Source organism: Anolis carolinensis, unplaced genomic scaffold (genome assembly GCF_035594765.1).
Source record: "Anolis carolinensis isolate JA03-04 unplaced genomic scaffold, rAnoCar3.1.pri scaffold_7, whole genome shotgun sequence".
NCBI classification, from domain to species: Eukaryota; Metazoa; Chordata; class Lepidosauria; order Squamata; family Dactyloidae; genus Anolis; species Anolis carolinensis.
In genome coordinates, this window is record NW_026943818.1 from 8,472,140 (window position 1) to 8,495,301 (window position 23,162).

The 23,162-nt window shown below is 43.1% G+C and overlaps 1 protein-coding gene across 4 annotated transcripts in view; it reads left to right on the plus strand.

Annotated features, from left to right (window-relative positions):
• garnl3 (GTPase activating Rap/RanGAP domain like 3) overlaps positions 1–22,775 on the plus strand; it is a 99,080-nt gene extending 76,305 nt beyond the window's left edge. For 3 of the 4 annotated variants that reach the window (XM_062960599.1, XM_062960600.1, XM_062960601.1), the window contains exons 22-29: positions 1,535–1,693; positions 1,953–2,019; positions 3,539–3,646; positions 3,803–3,921; positions 4,021–4,156; positions 8,023–8,229; positions 13,874–13,988; positions 16,169–22,775. In XM_062960599.1, coding sequence (XP_062816669.1) covers positions 1,535–1,693; positions 1,953–2,019; positions 3,539–3,646; positions 3,803–3,921; positions 4,021–4,156; positions 8,023–8,229; positions 13,874–13,988; positions 16,169–16,331 — 1,074 coding nt within the window. In that variant the 3' untranslated portion in view covers positions 16,332–22,775. The remainder of the gene's footprint in view (positions 1–1,534; positions 1,694–1,952; positions 2,020–3,538; positions 3,647–3,802; positions 3,922–4,020; positions 4,157–8,022; positions 8,230–13,873; positions 13,989–16,168) is intronic. The other variant, XR_010000309.1, reaches the window with a different exon arrangement.
• The last annotated feature ends 387 nt before the right edge of the window (positions 22,776–23,162 follow it).

Genomic DNA, 23,162 nt, shown 5'->3' on the forward strand with positions numbered 1-23,162 from the left:
ACAGAAGGCCTGATCCTTGCAGCCCAGGAGCAAGACATCAGAACAAAGGCCATTCAGGCCAAGATCGAAAAATCAGCTGATGACCCAAAATGCAGACTGTGCAAGGAAGCTGACGAAACCATGGATCATATCCTCAGCTGCTGTAAGAAAATTGCACAGACAGACTACAAACGGAGGCACAACTATGTGGCCCAAATGATTCATTGGGACTTATGCCTCAAGTACCACCTCCCAGCAGCAAAGAACTGGTGGGATCACAAACCAGCAAAGGTCGTGGAAAATGAACACACAAAGATACTGTGGGACTTCCGAATCCAGACTGACAAAGTTCTGGAACACAACACACCAGACATCACAGTTGTGGAAAAGAACAAGGTTTGGATCATTGATGTTGCCATCCCAGGTGACAGTCGCATTGACGAAAAACAACAGCAAAAACTCAGCCGTTATCAGGACCTCAAGATTGAACTTCAAAGACTCTGGCAGAAACCAGTGCAGGTGGTCCCGGTGGTGATGGGCACACTGGGTGCCGTGCCAAAAGATCTCAGCCAGCACTTGGAAACAATAGACATTGACAAAATCACGATCTGCCAACTGCAAAAGGCCACCCGACTGGGATCTGCGAGCATCATCCGAAAATACATCACACAGTCCTAGATACTTGGGAAGTGTTCGACTTGTGGTTTTGTGAAACGAAATCCAGCATATCTATCTTGTTTGCTGTGTCATACAACGTCGTTGTGTCAATAATAATAATAATAATTCTTAATATAATTTCATAATAATATAATTTAATTAATTAATTACTTAAATGTATTAATTAGCCCTTAGGCCATATCACCAAATTGAACCAAACAACAAAGCTTGATACAACTTAACAAACTCTTATGTAGTAAGTTAAATAAAACACTTATAATAATACAGTAAATAAGGGTGTTAAAACTGAATATATACATCATAGGTAAAGGTAAAGGTGTTCCCCTGACGTTAAGTCCAGTCATGTCTGACTCTGGGGGTTGGTGCTCATCTCCATTTCTAAGCCGAAGACACCTCCATTGTCCATAGACACCTCCAAGGTCATGTGGCCACTGGCATGACTGCATGGAGTGCCGTTACCTTCCCGCCGGAGCGGTACCTAATGATCTACTCACATTGGCATGTTTTCGAACTGCTAAGTTGGCAGAAGCTGGAGCTAACAGCGGCCGCTCACGCTGCTCCCGGGGTTTGAACCTGGGACCTTTCGGTCTCCAGCTCAGTGCTTTAACGCACTTTGCCACCGGGGCTCCTATACGTCATATAATATCATTTAATAATAGTAACATACCATTTAATAATAATTTAATAATAATATAATGTAATAATAGTAATAATATAATTTAATAATAATATAATTTAATAATAGTAATAATGTGATAATTAATCAACCGGCTCTCCCTGTGGTTGGGGCCAGGTACAACACCATTCAGTCTTATGGGGCAGGTCCCCGCATCCCAGATTTCAATGGGACCTTTTTCTTCTTCTTCTTCCTCCCAAGGAGATCTGCTTGTCCGACGTCCCGGCGGTCATGGCGCTGGTGGACGGCCCCACGGGGGAGAACGACAACCTCATCTGCGTCGCTTACCGGCACCAGTTCGACTTGGTCAACGAGAGCACCGGGGAGGCCTACCGCTTGCATCACGTCGAAGCAAGCAGGGTAGGTTCTTGTGTGTTCCCTTAAAAGAATTCACCAAAGCTGACCTCCATTTGAGACGTCTAAAGGTGGACCGAGGGGTGGGGAGGACGCCGAAGGTCATCCAAACAATCCAGCGCTATTATTGCTGCCCACGACTGTTGCCTTTCCTGTGAGAGCCATGCAAATGTTTGGCGATGTGACGCCGGTGAATTGTGTGCGAAGAGATTGCTGTAGAGCGAGCCTCCCGCCCTCCCACTACCCTTGCCCGTTGTCATTGCAGGTTAATTTTGTTGCAGCTATTGATGTGTACGAAGATGGAGAGGCCGGCCTGCTCTTGTGCTATAACTGTAAGTACTGTCAGCTCCATTGGAAATAATATTGCACCCAGTCTCTGGGCACATATCCCTTTGGATTTCCAAAGGGATCGTACTCACTGAAGTCCGTAAGTCATACTTCTCTACTGAAGTCCAAACAGCAACATGCATCCACCTACATTGAGGTCTGATGCAAACATGCATCCACCTCCACTGAGGTCTAAAAGGAGACTGGATACAAAATGGAGTCCTGAGTCTGAACATGCTCAGTACAATCATATGTTTATAACCCCTCCTAGGTATAGTTGTACTCACTGAAGTCCATAAGTCATACTCCTCTACTGAAGTCCAAACAGCAACATGCATCCACCTACATTGAGGTCTGATGCAAACATGCATCCACCTCCACTGAGGTCTAAAAGGAGACTGGATACAAAATGGAGTCCTGAGTCTGAACATGCTCAGTACAATCATATGTTTATAACCCCTCCTAGGTATAGTTGTACTCACTGAAGTCCATAAGTCATACTCCTCTACTGAAGTCCAAACAGCAACATGCACCCACCTTCACTGAGGTGTAAAAGGAGACTGGATACAAAATGGAGTCTTGAGTCTTTTTTTTGTGTGTGTCAGGAGCAACTTGAATCACTTCTGGAGTGAGAGAATTGGCCGTCTGCAAGGGCGTTGCCCAGGGGACGCCTGGATGTTTTGATGTTTTACCATCCTTGTGGGAGGCTTCTCTCATGTCCCCGCATGAAGCTGGAGCTGAAAGAGGGAGCTCATCCGCACTCTCCCTGGGTGGGATTCGAACCTGGCAGCTTTCAGGTCAGCAACCCAACCTGAATCTGAACATGCTCAGTATAATCACATGTCTATAACCCCTCCCAGGTATAGTTGTACGCACTGAACATGCATCCACCTCCACTGAGGTGTGAAAGAAGACTGGATACAAAATGGAGTCCTGAGTCTGAACGTGCTTAGTACAATCACATGTCTATAACCCCTCCCACACCAAAGAGGTACAGTTAAACTAGCAAATCAACATACACATGGAATACAGGTTAGCAAATATGTACATCAAGAAATGAATAGAGAGAGGCTTGCTATTTGCAACAAGCTCTGTCCTGTTCTCCTGTGAGGCTCTGGTTGGCCCGTGCTGCTTTCTTTTCTTATCTAGCGTGATGGCGTTAACCTCTGGCGTTAACCTTAACAAATATGTGAAGGAAGTCCTAGGGAGGAGGGAGCAAGCTTGTTTTCTGCTGCCCTGCAGACTAGGACACGGAACAATGGCTTCAAACTACAGGAAAGGAGATTCCACCTGAACATCAGGAAGAACTTCCTCACTGTGAGAAGGGCTGTTCGACAGTGGAACTCTCTGCCTCGGACTGTGGTGGAGGCTCCTTCCTTGGAGGCTTCTAAGCAGAGGCTGGATGGCCATCTGTCGGGGGTGCTTTGAATGCGATTTCCTGCTTCTTAGCAGGGGGTTGGACTAGATGGCCCATGTGGTCTCTTCCAACTCTACTATTCTATGATTCTATGATTCTCGTTCCAGATGTCTGCTATTACCGCAAAGTGTGCCCCTTCAACGGGGGCTCGTTTCTGGTCCAGCCGTCGGCGTCGGACTTCCATTTCAGCTGGAATCAGGTCCCTTATGCGATCGGTAAGAATGACGAATATTAAAATGCCACCTTGTCCTCTAGTCTGAGGTGAGATCCACTCTTAGGAGAAAGCTGTTGATCAGGAAGTTTGCAAACACCCGGTGTCCCAGATGCCCTGCATGTTGTTTCCTTCCTTAAGCAATCCTCTCCTCTTTCAGTTTGCGCCTTCCCGTACATCTTGGCCTTCACCACCGATTCCATCGAGATCCGCTTAGTGGTGAACGGGAATCTCGTCCACACAGCCGTGGTTCCTGCGCTTCAGCTGGTGGCCTCGCGGGTAAGAGAGGGCCCGCTCATAACGCAGAGTCCGGGGAACTTGCTCCTCTTTCTTTTGGATCTTACCGCATCCACTCTCCTTTCTTCCTTCCGCTTCCAGTCGGATATCTACTTCAGAGCGGCCTCCGCCGTGAGCGGACCGTCCGACGGCAGCTCCAAGGAGGCCAGTTCTCCCAGTTCTCCCCAGACGCCGTTGGTTCAGGAAATCCCCGTTTTCTCTCCTTCCGCGGCGGAAGGTAAGTAAGTAAGGAGCTGAGATGTGCAAAGTGAGTGTTACAAGTGGGAGCTAAATAGTGGATTGAAGAGAGTAGAGGAGTGAAAAGGAGTGAAACTTGTGTTGTCGAAGGCTTTCATGGCCGGGATCACAGGGTTGTTGTATGTCTTTCGGGCTGTGTGGCCATGTTCCAGAAGTATTCTCTCCTGACGTTTCGCCCACATCTATGGCAGGCATCCTCAGAGGCTGTGAGACATGGATAAACTAGGCAAGGAAGGAAAAAATATATATCTGTGTAGAGTCCATGGTGTGGCAAGAGTCCTTTGTCACTGGGAAGCCAGTATTAATGTTCCAATGCTAATTAGGGTGATTAACTGAAACATTAATGCTGGCTTCCCAGTGACAATAATAATAATAATAATAAAACTTTATTTATATCCCGCCACCATCTCCCCAACGGGGACTCGGGGCGGCTTACATGGGGCCATGCCCAGAACAGTACAATATAGCAAAATATAAAACAACATATCACAATACAATTAAACAATACAATAAATAATCATATACACTGCAACACAAAATCTATCTATCTATCTATCTATATATATATATATAACAGGGCGGGCCGCATGAGACACTTAATTAAAACTTAGGGTGAGAAAAGGATAAGAATACAATCACGGAGACCAGGGACATAAGATAAAAACAATCTAGAGGGTAGATGATGTGGGAGTAACAAAAGAAGTGTGTAATAGTTACTCTCCGAAAGCACATCGGAAAAGCCAGGTTTTTAACAAAGGTTTTGACAATGGACTCTTGCCACACCCTGGACCTCAAACTTTTTAAGTGGAGGGCCGGTTCATGGTCCTCAGACTGTTGAGGGGCCGAATTATCATTCGGAAAACAAAAACAAAAACCAACCAATTCCTATGCACACTGCACATGTCTTACTTGTAGTGCAAAAAACCCCCAACAACAATTGTTTGTTTGTTTGTTTGTTTACTACATTTATACCCCACCCACTCTCATTCCGAAGGGGACTCAGAGCAGATTACAAGTTGTATGTACATACAATATATTATTAGCATAAAACAATATTAGCATTATATATTACTACTAGCTGTGCCCGGCCACGCGTTGCTGTGGCGAAGTATAGTGGTATGGGAAATAAGGTATTGAGGAATTGTATATTATATATTGATAATCTTATATTATCTGCTTAGAACTGGATTATATGAGGCCTTTCTTCACAGCTGTATGAAATGCACACTGAAGTGGATTATATGGTAGTGTGGAGTCAAGATAATCCAGTGCAAAGCAGATAATATAAGATTATAACTGGGTTATATAGCAGTGTGGAAGGGCCTTGAGTCTACACTGCCATATAATCCAGTGCAAATTAGATAATCTGTGGAAGAAGCCTAAGTGAGGCCTAAGTCTGCCTGTCCCCTGGGCTGAGTTGGTTGCTAGGAGACCAAGTGGGCAGAGATTAGCCCTCTAAACTGGCAGCAATTGGATAAAAACAATTATTGCTCTCCCTCTAATTAGGACTTTATTTTTCTTTTCTTTTTATTGTATCAACCTAGAGGCGTGGATGATGGGTTGTGTTGTCAAATTTCGAGGTTGGGGGGGTCTGTAATTTTGTTGTTTTGTGGGTCGCCGTGATGCCACCACTCTTTTATATATATAGATATTGTACTATACCACTATACTGTAATATTAATAATATTACATTTAATATATAATTGATATTATTATATTGTATTATTATTATTATTATATTTTATTACATTATAATATTATTATCAATATTAAATGTATATCGGTACACAATATATGATATTATTACCATAGCACAATATTAGTAAATGGAAGAACAATGCAATATTTAAAAATAAAAACAATGCTAACCTACATAATCCTACTAGGATTTCAATGGGAAGTGTGGGCCTGCTTCTGGCCAATGAGATAGTCAAGTTAATTAGGATTGTTGTTGTATGCCTTCAAGTCATTTCTGACTTTGGGCGAGCCTAAGTCTTAATACTGAGGGTGGGGGCCAGGTAAATGACCTTGGCCTTAGTTTGGGGACCCCTGCCCTGGACTCTCCACAGATATGTATTTTTTCCTTTCCTTGCCTAGTTTATCCATACCTCACAACCTCTGAGGATGCCTGCCATAGATGTGGGCGAAACGTCAGGAGAGAATACTTCTGGAACATGGCCACACAGCCCGAAAGACATACAACAACCCGGAGTGAAACTTCTTTTTTGTTGGCCAGCCAGAATCCTAAAATAACACACAAAACAGCCTTTTTCCTATTCAAAGCAACACAGCTGAGAATTGCATATTTGAAATCAATTGGAGTAAACTGTGGAGGTGATGCAGATATTTGACCTGAATGGGATCTTGTTAACAGCTTGTTTATTTTAACTTCTTTTGTACCGCAGGTTGTATGTTTTATGTGTTAAACCTATGTGTTAACCTATGTGTTAAATGTTTTCATTTGGCCGATGGGCTAATCAATAAAATGTGATTTTTTTAGTTACAGTAAGTCTCGCTTATCCAACATAAACGGGCCGGCAGAACGTTGGATAAGCAAATATGTTGGATAAGGAAAAGACTATTAAACATCAAATTAGGTTATTATTTTAGAAATTAAGCACCAAAACATCATGTTATACAACAAATTTGACAAATTTGAGTTCAATACACAGTAATGTTATGTAGTAATTACTGTATTTACGAATTTAACACCAAAATATCACGATGTATTGAAAACATTGACTACAAAAATGCCTTGGATAATCCAGAATGTTGGATAAGCGAGTGTTGGATAAGTGAGACTCTACTGTAGTTGGTTTTTTAGTTTTTAGTTGAGTGAAGGGATTTGGGAGAGATGAGTTTTGCCAAGAACATGTGGAGACCACCTTTTGAAAACCACCAGTTAAGAAAACATGACCTTGTTAGAAGTCAACCTTCTGAATAATAATAATAATAATAATAATAATAATAATAATAATAATAATAATAATAATAATAATAATAGACATTGACAAAATCACCATCTGCCAACTGCAAAAGGCCACCCTACTGGGATCTGCACACATCATCAGAAAATACATCACACAGTCCTAGACACTTGGGAAGTGTTCGACTTGTGGTTTTGCGAAACGAAATCCAGCATATCTATCTTGTTTGCTGTGCCATACAACGTCGTTGTGTTGATAATAATAATAATAATAATAATAATACAGTACAGTCTCACTTATCCAAGACTCGCTTATCCAAGGTTCCGGATTATCCAAGGCATTTTTGTAGTCAATGTTTTCAATATATCGTGATATTTTGGTGCTAAATTCGTAAATACAGTAATTACAACATAACATTACTGCATATTGAACTACTTTTTCTGTCAAATTTTTTGTATAACATGATGTTTTGGTGCTTAATTTGATGTTTAATAGGCTTTTCCTTAATCCCTCCTTATTATTTCAAGATAATTCGCTTATCCAAGGTTCTACCGGCCCGTTTAGCTTGGATAAGTGAGACTCTACTGTAATAATATTAATAATAATAATAATAATAATAATAATAACACAGTCCTAGACACTTGGGAAGTGTCCGACGTGCGATCCAATACAACAGTCTGCTGTGGACTCATCTTGTTGTGTTTCAAATAATAATAATAATAATAATAATCTTTATTTATATCTCTCTTTTCTCCCTCATGGGACCCAAAGAGGCTGACAATATATTATAATCACATAAACAACAATCAGAGTACATCAATAATATAAGCATAATAGGATAAACTGTCACTGTGTCTCAACAATTAGTCCCAATAAGGAGCAGGTTTCTCTTCCGTGACGCTCCCTTTTGTCGTTCCAGGCGAAGCGTTGTGCAGGAACATCTACAAAATCCCGCTCAGCAACCTGGTTGGCAGGAGCATCGAGCGCCCGTTGAAGTCGCCTATGGTCCCCAAAGTCATCGCCGCCCCGACTTCTACTGCCATCGGCATCCCGGTGGCGCCGTCCCTCCCCATGTCGCGCATCGAGATCAAAGAGATTGCGAGCCGGACGCGCAAAGAACTACTCGGTAAATGTCCTGCAATCGCAAGTCCCCTCTTGGTATCGTTGCCTTTATTCAGGACCATAGAATCATAGAGTTGGAAGAGACCACATGGGCCATCTAGTCCAACCCCTTGACATGCAGTATCCCTGACATATGGCCATCCAGCCTCTGTTTATTTATTTATTTATTTTAATAATATTTTTTATTGTTATTATTGCCCCAAAGTCCCCATCCCATTTCCCCCCTTGTCCCCTTACCCTCCCCCTTTCTTCTTTCTTCCTCTCCACTTCTGAGACACTACGTCCCAGCCCTGGCCCCATAGGCCAACTTGTGGAGAGCGGTGGAGTGGTAATCCCAGGCCCGCTGTTCCGAGTGCTCATATAACAAAATGTCAAATTCTTCTTTAACTTGATCTATGGATTCTTCGATCTGTCTTCTACTTTACTTCTTCTTTCCCATCCTTTGCCTCATCCTCTTCAAATAGTTCTTTCTTTTACTCTCCCTGTACCACATCCAATATTTCTTTTCCTCCTTAAGATGTTTCATTGTTCAGTCCGGTCCCTTCTTCTCTATCCTCATGGATCCCTAGTTCCCTTACCCTGTTTCCCCTAAAATAAGACATCCCCAGAAAATAAGACCTAGTAGAGGTTTTGCTGAATTGCTAAATATAAGGCCTCCCCTGAAAGTAAGACCTAGCAAAGTTTTTGTTTGGAAGCATGCCCACCAAACATAACTCCATGTATGTACCATAGATTGTTGTACATGGAAATATTGGTAGTAACAAGAAATTCTTGATAGGATTCACAGTTTGTCTGGTTATGCTGGTTTGTGATGACAACTACTGTACAGTATAGAATAAATGTTCTTTTTTTGTTCAACAATAAATGTGAATTCTTCTTCATGGAAAAATAAGACAGCCCCTGAAAGTAAGACCTAGCAAAGTTTTTGTTTGGAAGCATGCCCACCAAACATAACTCCATGTATGTACCATAGAGTGTTGTACATGGAAATATTAGTAGTAACAAGAAATTCTTGATAGGATTCACAGTTTGTCTGGTTATGCTGGTTTGTGATGAGAACTACTGTACAGTATAGAATAAATGTTCATTTTTTTGTTCAACAATAAATGTGAATTCTTCTTCATGGAAAAATAAGACAGCCCCTGAAAGTAAGACCTAGCAAAGTTTTTGTTTGGAAGCATGCCCACCAAACATAACTCCATGTACATACCATAGATTGTTGTACATGGAAATATTGGTAGTAACAAGAAATTCTTGATAGGATTCACAGTTTGTCTGGTTATGCTGGTTTGTGATGACAACTACTGTACAGTATAGAATAAATGTTCATTTTTTTGTTCAACAATAAATGTGAATTCTTCTTCATGGAAAAATAAGACAGCCCCTGAAAATAAGACCTAGCACATCTTTGGGAGCAAAAATTAATTTAAGACACTGTCTTATTTTCGGGGAAACACGGTAGTAGTTGAAGGCCTTGTTCAACCGAGTCGATCTTGTATCTTCTTCCAGCCCACTGAAATCTCAGGCAGACTGGGTACCCCCAGGAATACCTAATTCCTTTCTTCAGAAGAAGAATAGTGCATACTTTCATTGTTTGTCTCCATACTTTTGTTTGTGTGCATAAGTCATTAAATACTTGCAGTTTGACGCCTCTATATTCCAGTTTGTTTGGATTTTTCCTCAAAAAGTTCATCAGTTGCTCTTTCTTATCATATTGTGTTATCTTTATTATTGTATCCCTGGGTATGATTTTCCCTCCTCCATCTGCTAATCTGTGAACTCTTTCTAGGTCTTCTTTTATCCATTGTTGTGCTGGAGCAATGTCCTGTAGCCATTTCAGTATTTCTTCCTTTAATTAACTCTTTGTTCTTTTCTTTCTTTCTCTGGAAAATACTTCACTACTATATTATTGCGTCTTTGTGAGTCCTCTAAATACAGTAGAGTCTCACTTATCCAAGCCTCGCTTATCCAAGCCTCTGGATAATCCAAGCCATTTTTGTAGTCAATGTTTTCAATACATCGTGATATTTTGGTGCTAAATTTATAAATATAGTAATTACTACATAGCATTACTGCTATAATTGGTGGTAGTTACAATTATTCCTCTCTCTCTAATTAGGACTTTATTTTTCTTTTCTTTTTGTTGTATCAACCTAGTGGCGTGGATGATGGGTTGTGTTGTCAAATTTCGAGGTTGAGGGGCCTGTAGTTTTGTTGTTTTGTGGGTCGCCGTGATGCCATCACTCATTTATATATATAGATGTGTTTATCATCATCATCATCATCTATTTTTAAATAACAATACAGTAGAGTCTCACTTATCCAACGCTCTGGTTTATCCAACGCATTTTTGTAGTCAATGTTTTCAATATATCGTGATATTTTGGTGCTAAATTCGTAAATACAGTAATTACTACATAGCATTACTGCATATTGAACTACTTTTTCTGTCAAATTTGTTGTATAGCATGATGTTTTGGTGCTTAATTTGTAAAATCATAACCTGATTTGATGTTTAATAGGCTTTTCCTTAATCCCTCCTTATTATCCAAGATATTTGCTTATCCAAGCTTCTGCCGGCCCGTTTAGCTTGGATAAGTGAGACTCTACTGTATATCATTTTGTTTTTCAATCTCTGTAAATTTAGCTTTTTGATTTTTCTGTTTTTCTTCCTGTTCCTCTTTATAAGTCCTATGTTCTGGATGTATAGCTTGCACCTCCAAGATCTTTCCACTCACCTCCTCAATTTTTTCGCTATTGGCTTTATATTTTGCCTCTATCTTCTCTTCCATCTTCTCAGTGATTTTTTGAATTTTTCCTTCCATTTTCTGAATTGCCTCCTCCAACTTATCTTCCATAACCGTATTAAGACTTTGGGAATGTTTTCCCAATTCGTCCCTCATTATTTGTGTCCATCTCGTCAGCATTTCTTCCATATCTAGGTGGGTTGCCTTTCCCTCCCCCACAGGAGGCTTTACATGGCCACTCGATTCTGCTTCTATTGAAGCTAGAATCATAGAATCATAGAATCATAGAATAGTAGAGTTGGAAGAGACCTCATGGGCCATCCAGTCCAACCCCCTGCCAAGAAGCAGGAAATCGCATTCAAAGCACCCCCGACAGATGGCCATCCAGCTTCTGCTTCAAAGCCTCCAAAGAAGGAGCCTCCACCACATTCAGGGGGAGAGAGTTCCACTGTCGAACAGCCCTTCTCACAGTGAGGAAGTTCTTCCTGATGTTCAAGTGGAATCTCCTTTCCTGTAGTTTGTAGCCATTGTTCCCTTGCGTCCTAGTCTGCAGGGAAGCAGAAAACAAGCTTGCTCCCTCCTCCCTATGACTTCCCCTCACATATTTATACATGGCTCTCATGTCTCCTCTCAGCCTTCTCTTCTGCAGGCTAAACATGCCCAGCTCTTTAAGCCGCTCCTCATAGGGCTTGTTCTCCAGACCCTTAATCATTTTAGTCGCCCTCCTCTGGACGCTTTCCAGCTTGTCAACATCTCCCTTCAACTGTGGTGCCCAAAATTGGACGCAGTGTGATTCCAGGTGTGGTCTGACCAAGGCAGAATAGAGGGGAGCAGGACTTCCCTGGATCTAGACGCTATTCCCCTCTTGATGCAGGACAGAATCCCATTGGCTTTTTTAGCTGCCGCATCACATTGTTGGCTCATGTTCACCTTCCTCTCCACGAGGACTCCAAGGTCTTTTTCGCACACACTGCTGTCAAGCCAGGCATCGTCCCCCATTCTGTATCTTTGATTTCCATTTTTTCTGCCGAAGTGAAGTCTCTTGCATTTGTCCCTGTTGAACTTCATTTTGTGAGTTTCGGCCAATCATCTCTCTAGTCTGTCAAGATCGTTTTGAATTCTGCTCCTGTCTTCTGGACTGTTGGCTCTCCCTCCCAGTTTTGTGTCGTCTGCAAACTTGATGATCGTGCCTTCTGACCCTTCGTCTAAGTCGTTAATAAAGATCCTGAACAGAACCGGGCCCAGGACGGAGCCCTGCTGATGGCACTCCACTTGTCACTTCTTTCCATGATGAAGACGACGCATTGGTGAGAATCACCCTTTGGGTTCGTTCGCTTAGCCAATTACAGATCCACCTCACCGTAGTTTTGTCTAGCCCACATTTCACTAGTTTGTTTGCCAGAAGGTCGTGGGGGACTTTGTCGAAGGCCTTACTGAAATCCAGGTACGCTACATCCACAGCATTCCCTGTATCGACCCAACTCGTAACTCTATCGAAAAAAGAGATCAGATGAGTCTGGCATGACTTGTTTTTGGTAAATCCGTGTTGACTATTAGCAATGACCGCATTTGTTTCTAAGTGTTCGCAGACCACTTCCTTAATGATCTTTTCCAGAATTTTGCCTGGTATTGATGTGAGGCTGACCGGACGGTAATTGTTTGGGTCGTTCTTTTTTCCCTTCTTGAAGATAAATAGGGACCACATTCGCCCTCCTCCAATCTGGTGGGACTTCTCCCGTTCTCCAAGAACTCTCAAAGATAATTGCCAGTGGTTCTGAAATAACTTCCGCTAGTTCCTTCAGTACTCTTGGATGTAGCTGATCTGGCCCTGGGGACTTGAATTCGTTTAGAGCGGCCAGGTGTTCCTGGACAACTTGTTTCCCTATTTGGGGTTGGATTTCCCAAATCCTTCGTCCATTCCATGTTGCTGAGGCTGAAGATGGCTTTCTTTTTGTGAGAAGACCGAGGCAAAGAAGGCATTAAGTAGTTCTGCCTTTTCCCTGTCCCCTGTCGCCATCACCCCATCTTCTCCTTGCAATGGCCCTATCGTCTCCTTTTTCTTCCTTTTTCTACCAAGCTGCTTTGTCCTCCATGTTTTTCCCTCCTTTCTTTGGTGGGGTGGGGGGTTCTTTATACTGTACAGAGAGGGCTTTCTTGGGGGGACTTCTCATCATTTTTATCTCCTCCTCCTCCTCCTCCTCTTCTTCTACTTGTTTAGAAAATCTTTGAAGCCGGTATGTTTTATCTGAAGGTTTTTTTTTCCTCCTCCCCCAAACTTTTTCATTCATTTAACCAGGGAGCTCAACTTGGAGGCTTGTTTTAAGGATCTCAATAGCTTTCTCCCAGCTCTCCGTCCCTTCGTTTTCAAAGCAAAATCAAAACAAGTATTCACTTACAATCCGGCTCCAGTTTTATTTTATTTTTCTTCTCTATCCTAGTCCATCTCCAAACTTACTTGATTCATTAACCGGTGAGAGTTGTCTCACTGATATATACAGCGTGTAATAGCTGCCTCTTCTCCTTCTCCAGAAGCATTCACGCTGACTTAGCTTGAGGTTTGTGGCTTTACTGGAGCTTCAAATCCTTCACGTCTCCGGGAGGAATTTTCCTTATCTTTTCTTGGATTGATTGATATTCTTTAGGGGGAGTGCATGGACCTCCAAACTCATTATTTATCCACAAATCTTGCTAAATGCACTCGGCGGGTCGGAATTACAGCTTACCCGGCCATGGTAGACCACGCCCCTCCATCCAGCCTCTGTTTAAAAGTTTCCAAGGAAGCAGCTTCCACCAGACTCTGAGGCAGAGAGTTCCACTGCTGAACAGTCGAGAGCGATTTCCTTCACCATTCCAATAATGGTCACCATTGAGAGAGAGCTTCTTCTTTGCTTCCTTTCCCAGGCCTCCTTGGGGAGTCTGCCTCGAAGACGGAAGGAGGGCAGAAACAGAAGAAAGTCCCTCCAAAACAGTCGGAACCCAAGCAGGGGACCCAAGTACGATCAACAAGCAGTGACAGGTACGTCTGGAGGAGTGTTGAACGATTACTAGCATATATATGTGGCGTTGGCCAGGTTTGCATTTTGTTTGCGGCTCTTCCTTTTCTTCCCTCTCTTTCCCTTCCTTCTTCTTATTTCTTCCGTCTCCTAATGGTGGAGGGAAGCCATTATTTACAGAGGACAGGCAGCCTTTTTGGCTTTGCTTTGCTTCCGTGCACTGAACATGAAACTGACTTTGGGAGGCTTCCCAGGTTTGCATTTTGTTTGCGGTTCTTTCTTTGCTTCCCTCTCTTTCCCTTCCTTCTTATTATTTCCTCCCTCTCCTTCCTTCTCCTAATAGTGGAGGGAAGCCATCATTTAAAGAGGGCAGGCAGCCTTTTTGGCTTTGCTTTGCTTCCTTGCGCTGATCATCAAACTGACTTTGGGAGGCTTCCCAGGTTTGCATTTTGTTTGTGGCTCTTTTCTTCCCTCTCTTTCCTTTCCTTCTTATTTCTTCCCTCTTTCCTCCCTGCTTCCTTTTCCTCACGGCAAGAGGGTCATTCATTTAAAGAGGACAGGCAGCCTTTTTGGCTTTGCTTTGCTTCCTTGTGCTGAACCTGAAACTGACTTTGGGAGGCTTCCCAGGTTTGCATTTTGTTTGTGGCTCTTTTCTTCCCTCTCTTTCCTTTCCTTCTTATTTCTTCCCTCTTTCCTCCCTGCTTCCTTTTCCTCACGGCAAGAGGGTCATTCATTTAAAGAGGACAGGCAGCCTTTTTGGCTTTGCTTTGCTTCCTTGTACTGAACCTGAAACTGACTTTGGGAGGCTTCCCAGGTTTGCATTTTGTTTGTGGCTCTTTTCTTCCCTCTCTTTCCTTTCCTTCTTATTTCTTCCCTCTTTCCTCCCTGCTTCCTTTTCCTCACGGCAAGAGGGTCATTCATTTAAAGAGGACAGGCAGCCTTTTTGGCTTTGCTTTGCTTCCTTGTACTGAACCTGAAACTGACTTTGGGAGGCTTCCCAGGTTTGCATTTTGTTTGTGGCTCTTTTCTTCCCTCTCTTTCCTTTCCTTCTTATTTCTTCCCTCTTTCCTCCCTGCTTCCTTTTCCTCACGGCAAGAGGGTCATTCATTTAAAGAGGACAGGCAGCCTTTTTGGCTTTGCTTTGCTTCCTTGTGCTGAACCTGAAACTGACTTTGGGAGGCTTCCCAGGTTTGCATTTTGTTTGCGGCTCTTTCCTTCCCTCTCTTTCCTTACCTTCTGATTATTTCTTCCCTCCTTCCTCCCTGCTGCTTCCCTCTCCTCACAACAAGAGGGTCATTCATTTAAAGAGGACAGGCACCCTTTTTGGCTTTGCTTTGCTTCCTTGCGCTGAACGTGAAACTGACTTCTGAGGTTTACAAAATGCAAAGTATTGTGTAACAACAATTTATTGATTAGCCAGTTGGCCTTATCAAGCACAGACATACAAACATGAAATACAACATACATCTGGTACACTTGAAATAAAATAAAAATATACAGGTATTTGCCAGCTTGGTGTCAATGTAGCTTAGCCATAGATGTATGCATCAACTATCCTCATCTCCCCTACACTGCACCCCAATCTGATCTATGGACTCCGATCTCCTTTTAGCAGCTTTAAGCAAATACAGGGCCACTTTTGTTGTCACATTGGGGTTATAACCGGCCAATAAAAATGTAGTTTTGGCTGCTATGTCCCAGCTTGTTTTATTACAAATAAAAGGCCATAAGTATTGTTTCTTTTCTTTTTCGTATAAGTTACAATTATGCAAAGTGTGGTTCAAATTTTCGACTTCAGGGGCACCACAAATACATAATCTTTCTTCATATGGGATGTGGTTGAATCTGCCATATCTCTCCATGGACTCCCTTTGTTCGAATCTTGCCCTGGTGAACGCGATTCTTAGGTGTCTTGGCATATCTGCTTTTAGGTATAACGCCCGCTGGAAATTACGTTTAAAACGTCCTAACCACTCCAGAGATCCTGTGTTTGACAGGGTGGCTATGTCTTTCTGGGCAGAAAGTATTGTGTAAGTTTAGATTCTTAAGTTTTTGATCCGTGCGTCGGATATCGCCTCGTGAGTATGAATGCAACAAATTTTATCTGACCTACGACAACTTACGAATAAATTGAACATCCCTAATACCTATTGGGGCCTGCTTGAAAATCTATGTGCAGTTACAACGCTCTCTCTGCTTCCAGGATCGCTGCAAGTTCCCTGGAGAGCGGATCCGACGGCGGGCCCTTCTCGCCCAGTTCAGAGCCCGACTCCGGGCCCCAGGGCCAGAGCACCCCCCCTCCCGGGAGCCCCCCCTTCCAACTCGGGGCCTCATTCGAGGACGAAGACGACATCGACTTGAAATGACGTCCGCAGGTTGCTCCTCTGCCTTCCTTCCCTTCCTTCCCCGTTCTCCTCTTTGGGACAATCATGCTTTGCTTTCTAGAGAAGACTCTGGGAGGGCTCGGCGTGTCGAATCCTATTAATATTGGAGTTGGGGAGGGGGAGCGGGGCAGGCGATATGTGGGTCATCCAGGAGTATTGCTGCCGTCCAGCAAAGGCTCCTCTTTGGCTCAAGTGCGTTTCAACCCATCCCTGTTTGGAATAACACCGCAAGAGATGTGAGACCAGAGAAACGAACCGAATGATCTGAGAAAGGCGGAAAGGCCATTGGATGTCTCTGCGATGCGCTGCACTGATGTGCTTCAAGAAGCAAGAGGGACGTTGCCAAGGAGGAGACCAGAAGGTCCAAAGGAATGGCCTGGCTTTAGGTGACAAGCGCTGCCATTTCCTCCTCTCCTAGATATCCTTTCCGTTTGTTGATGGTGGATGGATATGTTGGATATCTTTGGAGAGGGGTTACAATGGTACAGCTTTTATTAAGACTCAACTATAGGTTTTATTAAGGTCCGACGATGGGTTTTATTAAGGTCCGACGATGGGTTTTATTAAGGTTTGACGATGGGTTTTATTAAGGCCTGATGATGGGTTTTATTAAGGCCCGATATGGGTTTTATTAAAGCCCGATATGGGTTTTATTAAGGCCCGATATGGGTTTTATTAAAGCCCGATATGGGTTTTATTAAGGCTGAACTATGGGTTTCATTAAGTTTCAATGATGGATTTTATTAAGGTCCGACTATGGGTTTTATTAAGGCCAGTCATGGGTTTTATTAAGATTCGATCATGGGTTTTATTAAGGCCCAGCGATGGGTTTTATTAAGGTCCAATTATGAGTTTTATTAAGGCCAAATAAGGATTTCGTTAAGGTTTGACGATGGGTTTTATTAAGGTTTGACGATGGGTTTTACTAAGGCCAGATACAGGCTTTATTAAGATCCGACTATGGGTTTTGTTAAGGTCCGACGATGGGTTTCATCAAGGTGTGATGATGGCTTGTATTAAGGTCTGCCTATTAGTTTCGTTAAGGTCTGACTGTGTGTTTCATGGAGAGGCCTTCCTATGGGTTTTCTAAGAAGGATCGAACCCAGTGCCGGACGAGACAAGACTCTGGTCCCTTTGACTCTTAACGTGGGTTTAAAGAATAACTTTGCAAACACGCAGATGCCCAACAACTGTTGGGCACCTTCTCTGTCGGTCACTCTGCCGACGAATCAAATTAAGGTAGCATTCCATTACAATAACTAACTGTCTTTCTATCGACTGTAGCAGATCTCCAGTAGCAGTTTTCTTAAACCGAAGCCTTTTTCCTCCCCAAATCCATACTCATTTCCCTCTGTTTGAATGGCGCAGGTTGGTGTTAATGGTTCCAATGTTTCCTAATCACTTTAGGCACACGGGGATGTTTATACAGCAAGGTCGTTGTGTTTCCCCATTGCATTTCCCCCAAAAAAGGTGCATTATTTACGTGGCTTTGGCCTATTGAGCTTCCCTCTTCTTGGTCCTGTGACTGTTAATCCACAGCTGGTCTCTCTTGAGCTATTTTCCTTTCTCTCGCACTTTTTCCATTTTTTTTTTTTGCCTTGAATAGTTTCGTTATCGGTGAAAAGCTGGCCCAGAAAGAGGGGAAGCTGAGGTGCTCTCTGTCTACTTGCAGGGATTCCACACGTACCGACCGATCGGTCACGCTAAGCCTCAAAGCCTCTTGCCCATTTCCCCACGGAGTCAGGTTTTTCCACGTGACGTTTCAAATGATTGTATTATTATAACTTCACATATCCAGGTCGCTTTACTTTTTCGAGCAGTTCTGTCTGCTTTTCTGGATATGCGCCTTGTATTTATGTTGTTGAAGGCTTTGACGGCCAGAATCACTGGGTTGCTGTGAGTTGCTGTATGGCTATGTTCCAGAAGCATTCTCTCCTGACGTTTCGCCCACATCTGTGTAAGGCATTCTCAGAGGTTGTGAGGTCTGTGCTGGAAGCTAGGCAAGTTGAGTTTGTATATCTGTGGAATGATGTCCAGGGTGGGGTAAATACAAGGCGCATCTCCGGAAATCCACAAGCATGTGAACAAGATCTGATGCAAACATGCATCCACCTCTACTGAGGTCTGATTCAAACATGCATCCACCTCCACTGAGGTCTGATGCAAACATGCATCCACCTCCACTGAGGTCTGATGCAAACATGCATCCACCTCCACTGGGGTCTGATTCAAACATGCATCCACCTCCACTGAGGTCTGATGCAAACATGCATCCACCTCCACTGAGGTCTGATGCAAACATGCATCCACCTCCACTGAGGTCTGATTCAAACATGCATCCACCTCCACTGAGGTCTGATGCAAACATGCACCCACCTCCAGTTAGGTCTGATGCAAACATGCATCCACCTCCACTGAGGTCTGATTCAAACATGCATCCACCTCCACTGAGGACTGATGCAAACATGCATCCACCTCCACTGAGGTCTGATGCAAACATGCACCCACCTCCACTGAGGCCTGATGCAAACATGCACCCACCTCCACTGAGGACTGATGCAAACATGCACCCACCTCCACTGAGGTCTGATGCAAACATGCATCCACCTCCACTGAGGTCTGATTCAAACATGCATCCACCTCCACTGAGGTCTGATTCAAACATGCATCCACCTCCACTGAGGTCTGATTCAAACATGCACCCACCTCCACTGAGGTCTGATTCAAACATGCATCCACCTCCACTGAGGTCTGATTCAAACATGCATCCACCTCTACTGAGGTCTGATTCAAACATGCATCCACCTCCACTGAGGACTGATTCAAACATGCATCCACCTCTACTGAGGTCTGGTGCAAACATGAGTCCACCTTCACTGAGGTGTTAATCAGACGCTGAATACAAAACGGAGTCCTGAGTCTGAACATGCTCAGTACAATCACATGTCTATAACCCCTTGCCTAGTTTCCAACAGACCTCACAACCTCTGAGGATGCCTGCCACAGATGTGGGCTTAACGTCAGGAGAGAATGCATCTGAAACATGGCAGCCCAGAAAACTCACAGCAACCCACTAAGGGGAGTATATTTTCTTTGCTTCCTCTCCTTTTGTACTTGAAATTTCGAAGAGAGAAAAAAGGGTCCCTTCGTCCGACGGCTACCGTTCCTATGTTGACGGTGCTCAGAGTCTGTTGTATTTTTTTCTGTGTTTGTATTTTACTATCCCGTCTTCCTTTTTGTTTACTATCACCCGTAAAGGCCCCTCCAGTTTCTCCCTTGTAGGTTGGATGCCGCTTCCCAGGTGCGGACGAGGCATCGTTTGGCCTCTTTGGAGCCAGATCCAAACAATACGGAAATCCCTTCGAATTCACGACCCCACGTTGCATGCCCGGCCTCACTGTCTCATCCACATTCCCCCCCACACACACGACGTCCCTGTTGCTTTTTCTAAAGGGGGGTTTGCTATTTCCCGCAGGTACGACTTCCGAATATTTATCGAGTCTCTATCTCTTTCTCTTGCTGGATGGAAGGCACTCTGATGCTTTATTGTTTGTACAAAACGGTTTGTTGTTGTTCTTTTCCTCCCTCGAAAAGCCCTCGAGCAGAACCCAGCGAGGCTCCGTCGCCAGGAGAGAAGGAAGGAGGCGAAACGCTCCAAAACCTCTCCGGGTTTTAGTCCGAAATGGCCGTGTTCCCGAAGCATTCTCTCCTGACGTTTCGCCCACATCTATGGCAGGCATCCTCGGAGGTTGCGACGTCTGTCGGAAACTAGGCAAGTGAGGTTTATATATCCAGGTTGGGAGAAATGTTGCAGTTGGACACCTTGAATGGCCTAGCAGCTCCAAAGCCTGGCTGCTTCCCTGCCTGGGGGAATCCTTTGTTGGGAAGTGTTAGCTGGCCCTGATTGTTTCATGTCTGGACCTTCCAGAGATACATAAACCCCACCTGCTTAGAATTCCATTTTCTACAACGTAAATACAGTAGAATCTCACTTATCCAACACTCGCTTATCCACCATTCTGGATTATCCAATGCATTTTTGTAGTCAATGTTTTCAATATATTTTGGTGCTAAATTCATAAATACAGTAATTACTACATAGCATTACTGTGTATTGAACTACTTTTTCTGTCAAATGTGTTGTATAACATGATGTTTTGGTGCTTAATTTGTAAAATCATAACCTAATTTAACGTTTAATAGGCTTTTGCTTAATCTCTCCTTATTATCCAACATATTCGCTTATCCAACATTCTGCCGGCCCATTTACGTTGGATAAGCGAGACTCTACTGTACATATATGCATGCAGTCGTGCTTCAAGAGATGGCAATTGCAAGAAATAGAGATGCATGCTCAATGTATTGGGTGGGGCGAAGAAGAGAATAGATGTTCTGTTTACTTTCCCAGAAAAATAGAGAGATATTCAATGTATTTGGCCGGGGGGAGAAGAGAATAGATGTTCTATTTATTGTTCCAGAATATATATATATATATATACACACACACACACACACACACACACACAGTAGAGTCTCACTTATCCAACATAAACCGGCCAGCAGAATGTTGGATAAGTGAATATGTTGGATAACAGGGAGAGATTAAGAAGAAGCCTATTAAACATCAAATTAGGTTATGATTTTACAAATTAAGCACCAAAACATCATGTTATACAACAAATTTGACAGAAAACATAGTTCAATACGCAGTAATGTTATGTAGTAATTACTGTATTTATGAATTTAGCACCAAAATATCACGATGTATTGAAAACATTGACAACAAAAATGGGTTGGATAATCCAGAACATTGGATAAGCGAATGTTGGATAAGTGAGACTCTACTGTGTATATATATGTGTGTGTGTAAGTGTGTGTATGTATTAGAGTCTCACTTATCCAACACTCGCTTATCCAATGTTCTGGATTATCCAACACATTTTTGTAGTTAATGTTTTCAATATATCGTGATATTTTGGTGCTAAATTCGTAAATACAGTAATTACTACATAGCATTACTGCGTATTGAACTACTTTTTCTGTCAAATGTGTTGTAAAACATGATGTTTTGGTGCTTAATTTGTAAAATAATAACCTAATTTGATGTTTAATAGGCTTTTCCTTAATGCCTCCTTATTATCCAACATATTCGCTTATCCAACATTCTGCCGGCCCGTTTATGTTGGATAAGTGAGACTCTACTGTATATATCTATATGCTCAATTTATTTGGAGAGCAAAAAAGAGAATAGACGTTCCATGTACTAGATATGAAACAATATGTTCAGCTAACACCTCCCAACAAAGGATCCCATTGCTATTGGCTACCTTGATTAGCATTGAATGGCCCTGCAGCTTCAGAGCCTGGCTGCTTCCTGCCTGGGGGAATCCTTTGTTGAGAGGCGTCAGCTGGCCCTGACTGAATTGCCTTGCAGCTTCAAAGCCTGGCTGCTTCCTGCCTGGGGGAATCCTTTGTTGGGAGGTGTCAGCCAGCCTTGACTGAATGGCCTTGTAGCTTCAGATCCTGGCTGCTTCCTGCGTAGGGAAATCCTTGGTTGGGAGGCGTCAGCTGGCTTCGAATCTGCAAGGCCATTCAGTCAGGGCTAGATCCCCAACAAAGGATCCCCCTCCAGGCAGGAAGCAGCCAGGCTTTGAAGCTACAGGGCTATTTCGAGTTCCCCTGTTTTGCTCTTTAATTTGCTGTCCTGATTTAAGAGTTTTTTTTAATACCGGTAGCCAGATTTGGCTCCTTCCTGTTGAAATTGTCCACATGCTTGTGGATTTCAGTGGCTTCTCTGTGTATTCCCCCAGCCAGGCTGGGAAGCAGCCAGGCTTTGAAGCTGCAAGGCTATTCAATGCTAATCAAGCTGGCCAATTGCAACATTGCAAGACGAGAGTTCTTTCTCCCACCCTGGACATCATTCCAGTTATATAAACCCCACTTGCCTAGTTTCCAAGAGACCTCACAACCTCTGAGGATGCCTGCCATAGATGTGGGCGAAACGTCAGGAGAGAATGCTTCTGGAACATGGCCTGGAAAACCTCTTTGCGCCTGACCCTTGCTGGATTCTGCCCCTTGACTGTTATCTAGTGGGGTTTTGTACTTTTCGATGATTCTGTACTGTCAGCCCGTGGCTTGCCCTTTTTGTGAGTCTCAAAAAGTTTCAATTATATACCACCAAGTGTCTTAAACTCGATTGTATTTGCCATTGTTTTTAATGTATTACACCTTTTTTTCTCTCCCTTATTTTTTTTAGTGTTTTCAAAAATGTAGCCTGTAAAAAGAACGAGAATCAAGGTATATATATATATATAATGGCAAAAAAAAGTTCCATATAGACCACAGCTATAAAATGGACTGTAGGTTCTTTTTAACTTTGTTTTGATTTCTTTCTTCCTTGATATGTAATAAATATTTATGACAATTGATTGGGTCCTTTTTTGGGGGAGCAGTATGTGTACTGATTATTATTATTAATAATAATAGTATTATATCCAACTTGTATCTCAATAGAAGGCTTTCATGGCTGGAATCCCTGGGTTGCTGTGAGTCTTTCGGGCTGTATGTCCATGTTCCAGAAGCATTCTCTCCTGATGTTTCGCTCACATCTATGGCAGGCATCCTCAGAGGTTGTGGGACGTTCCCTGGACCTTCCACAGATATATAAACCCCACTTGCCTGGTTTCCAACAGAGCTCAAAACCTCTGAGGATGTCTGCCATAGATGTGGGCGAAACGTCAGAAGAGAATGCTTCTGGAACACGGCCATACAGCCCAGAAAATAAAAAAACTTAGACAAGAGTTCTTTCTCCCA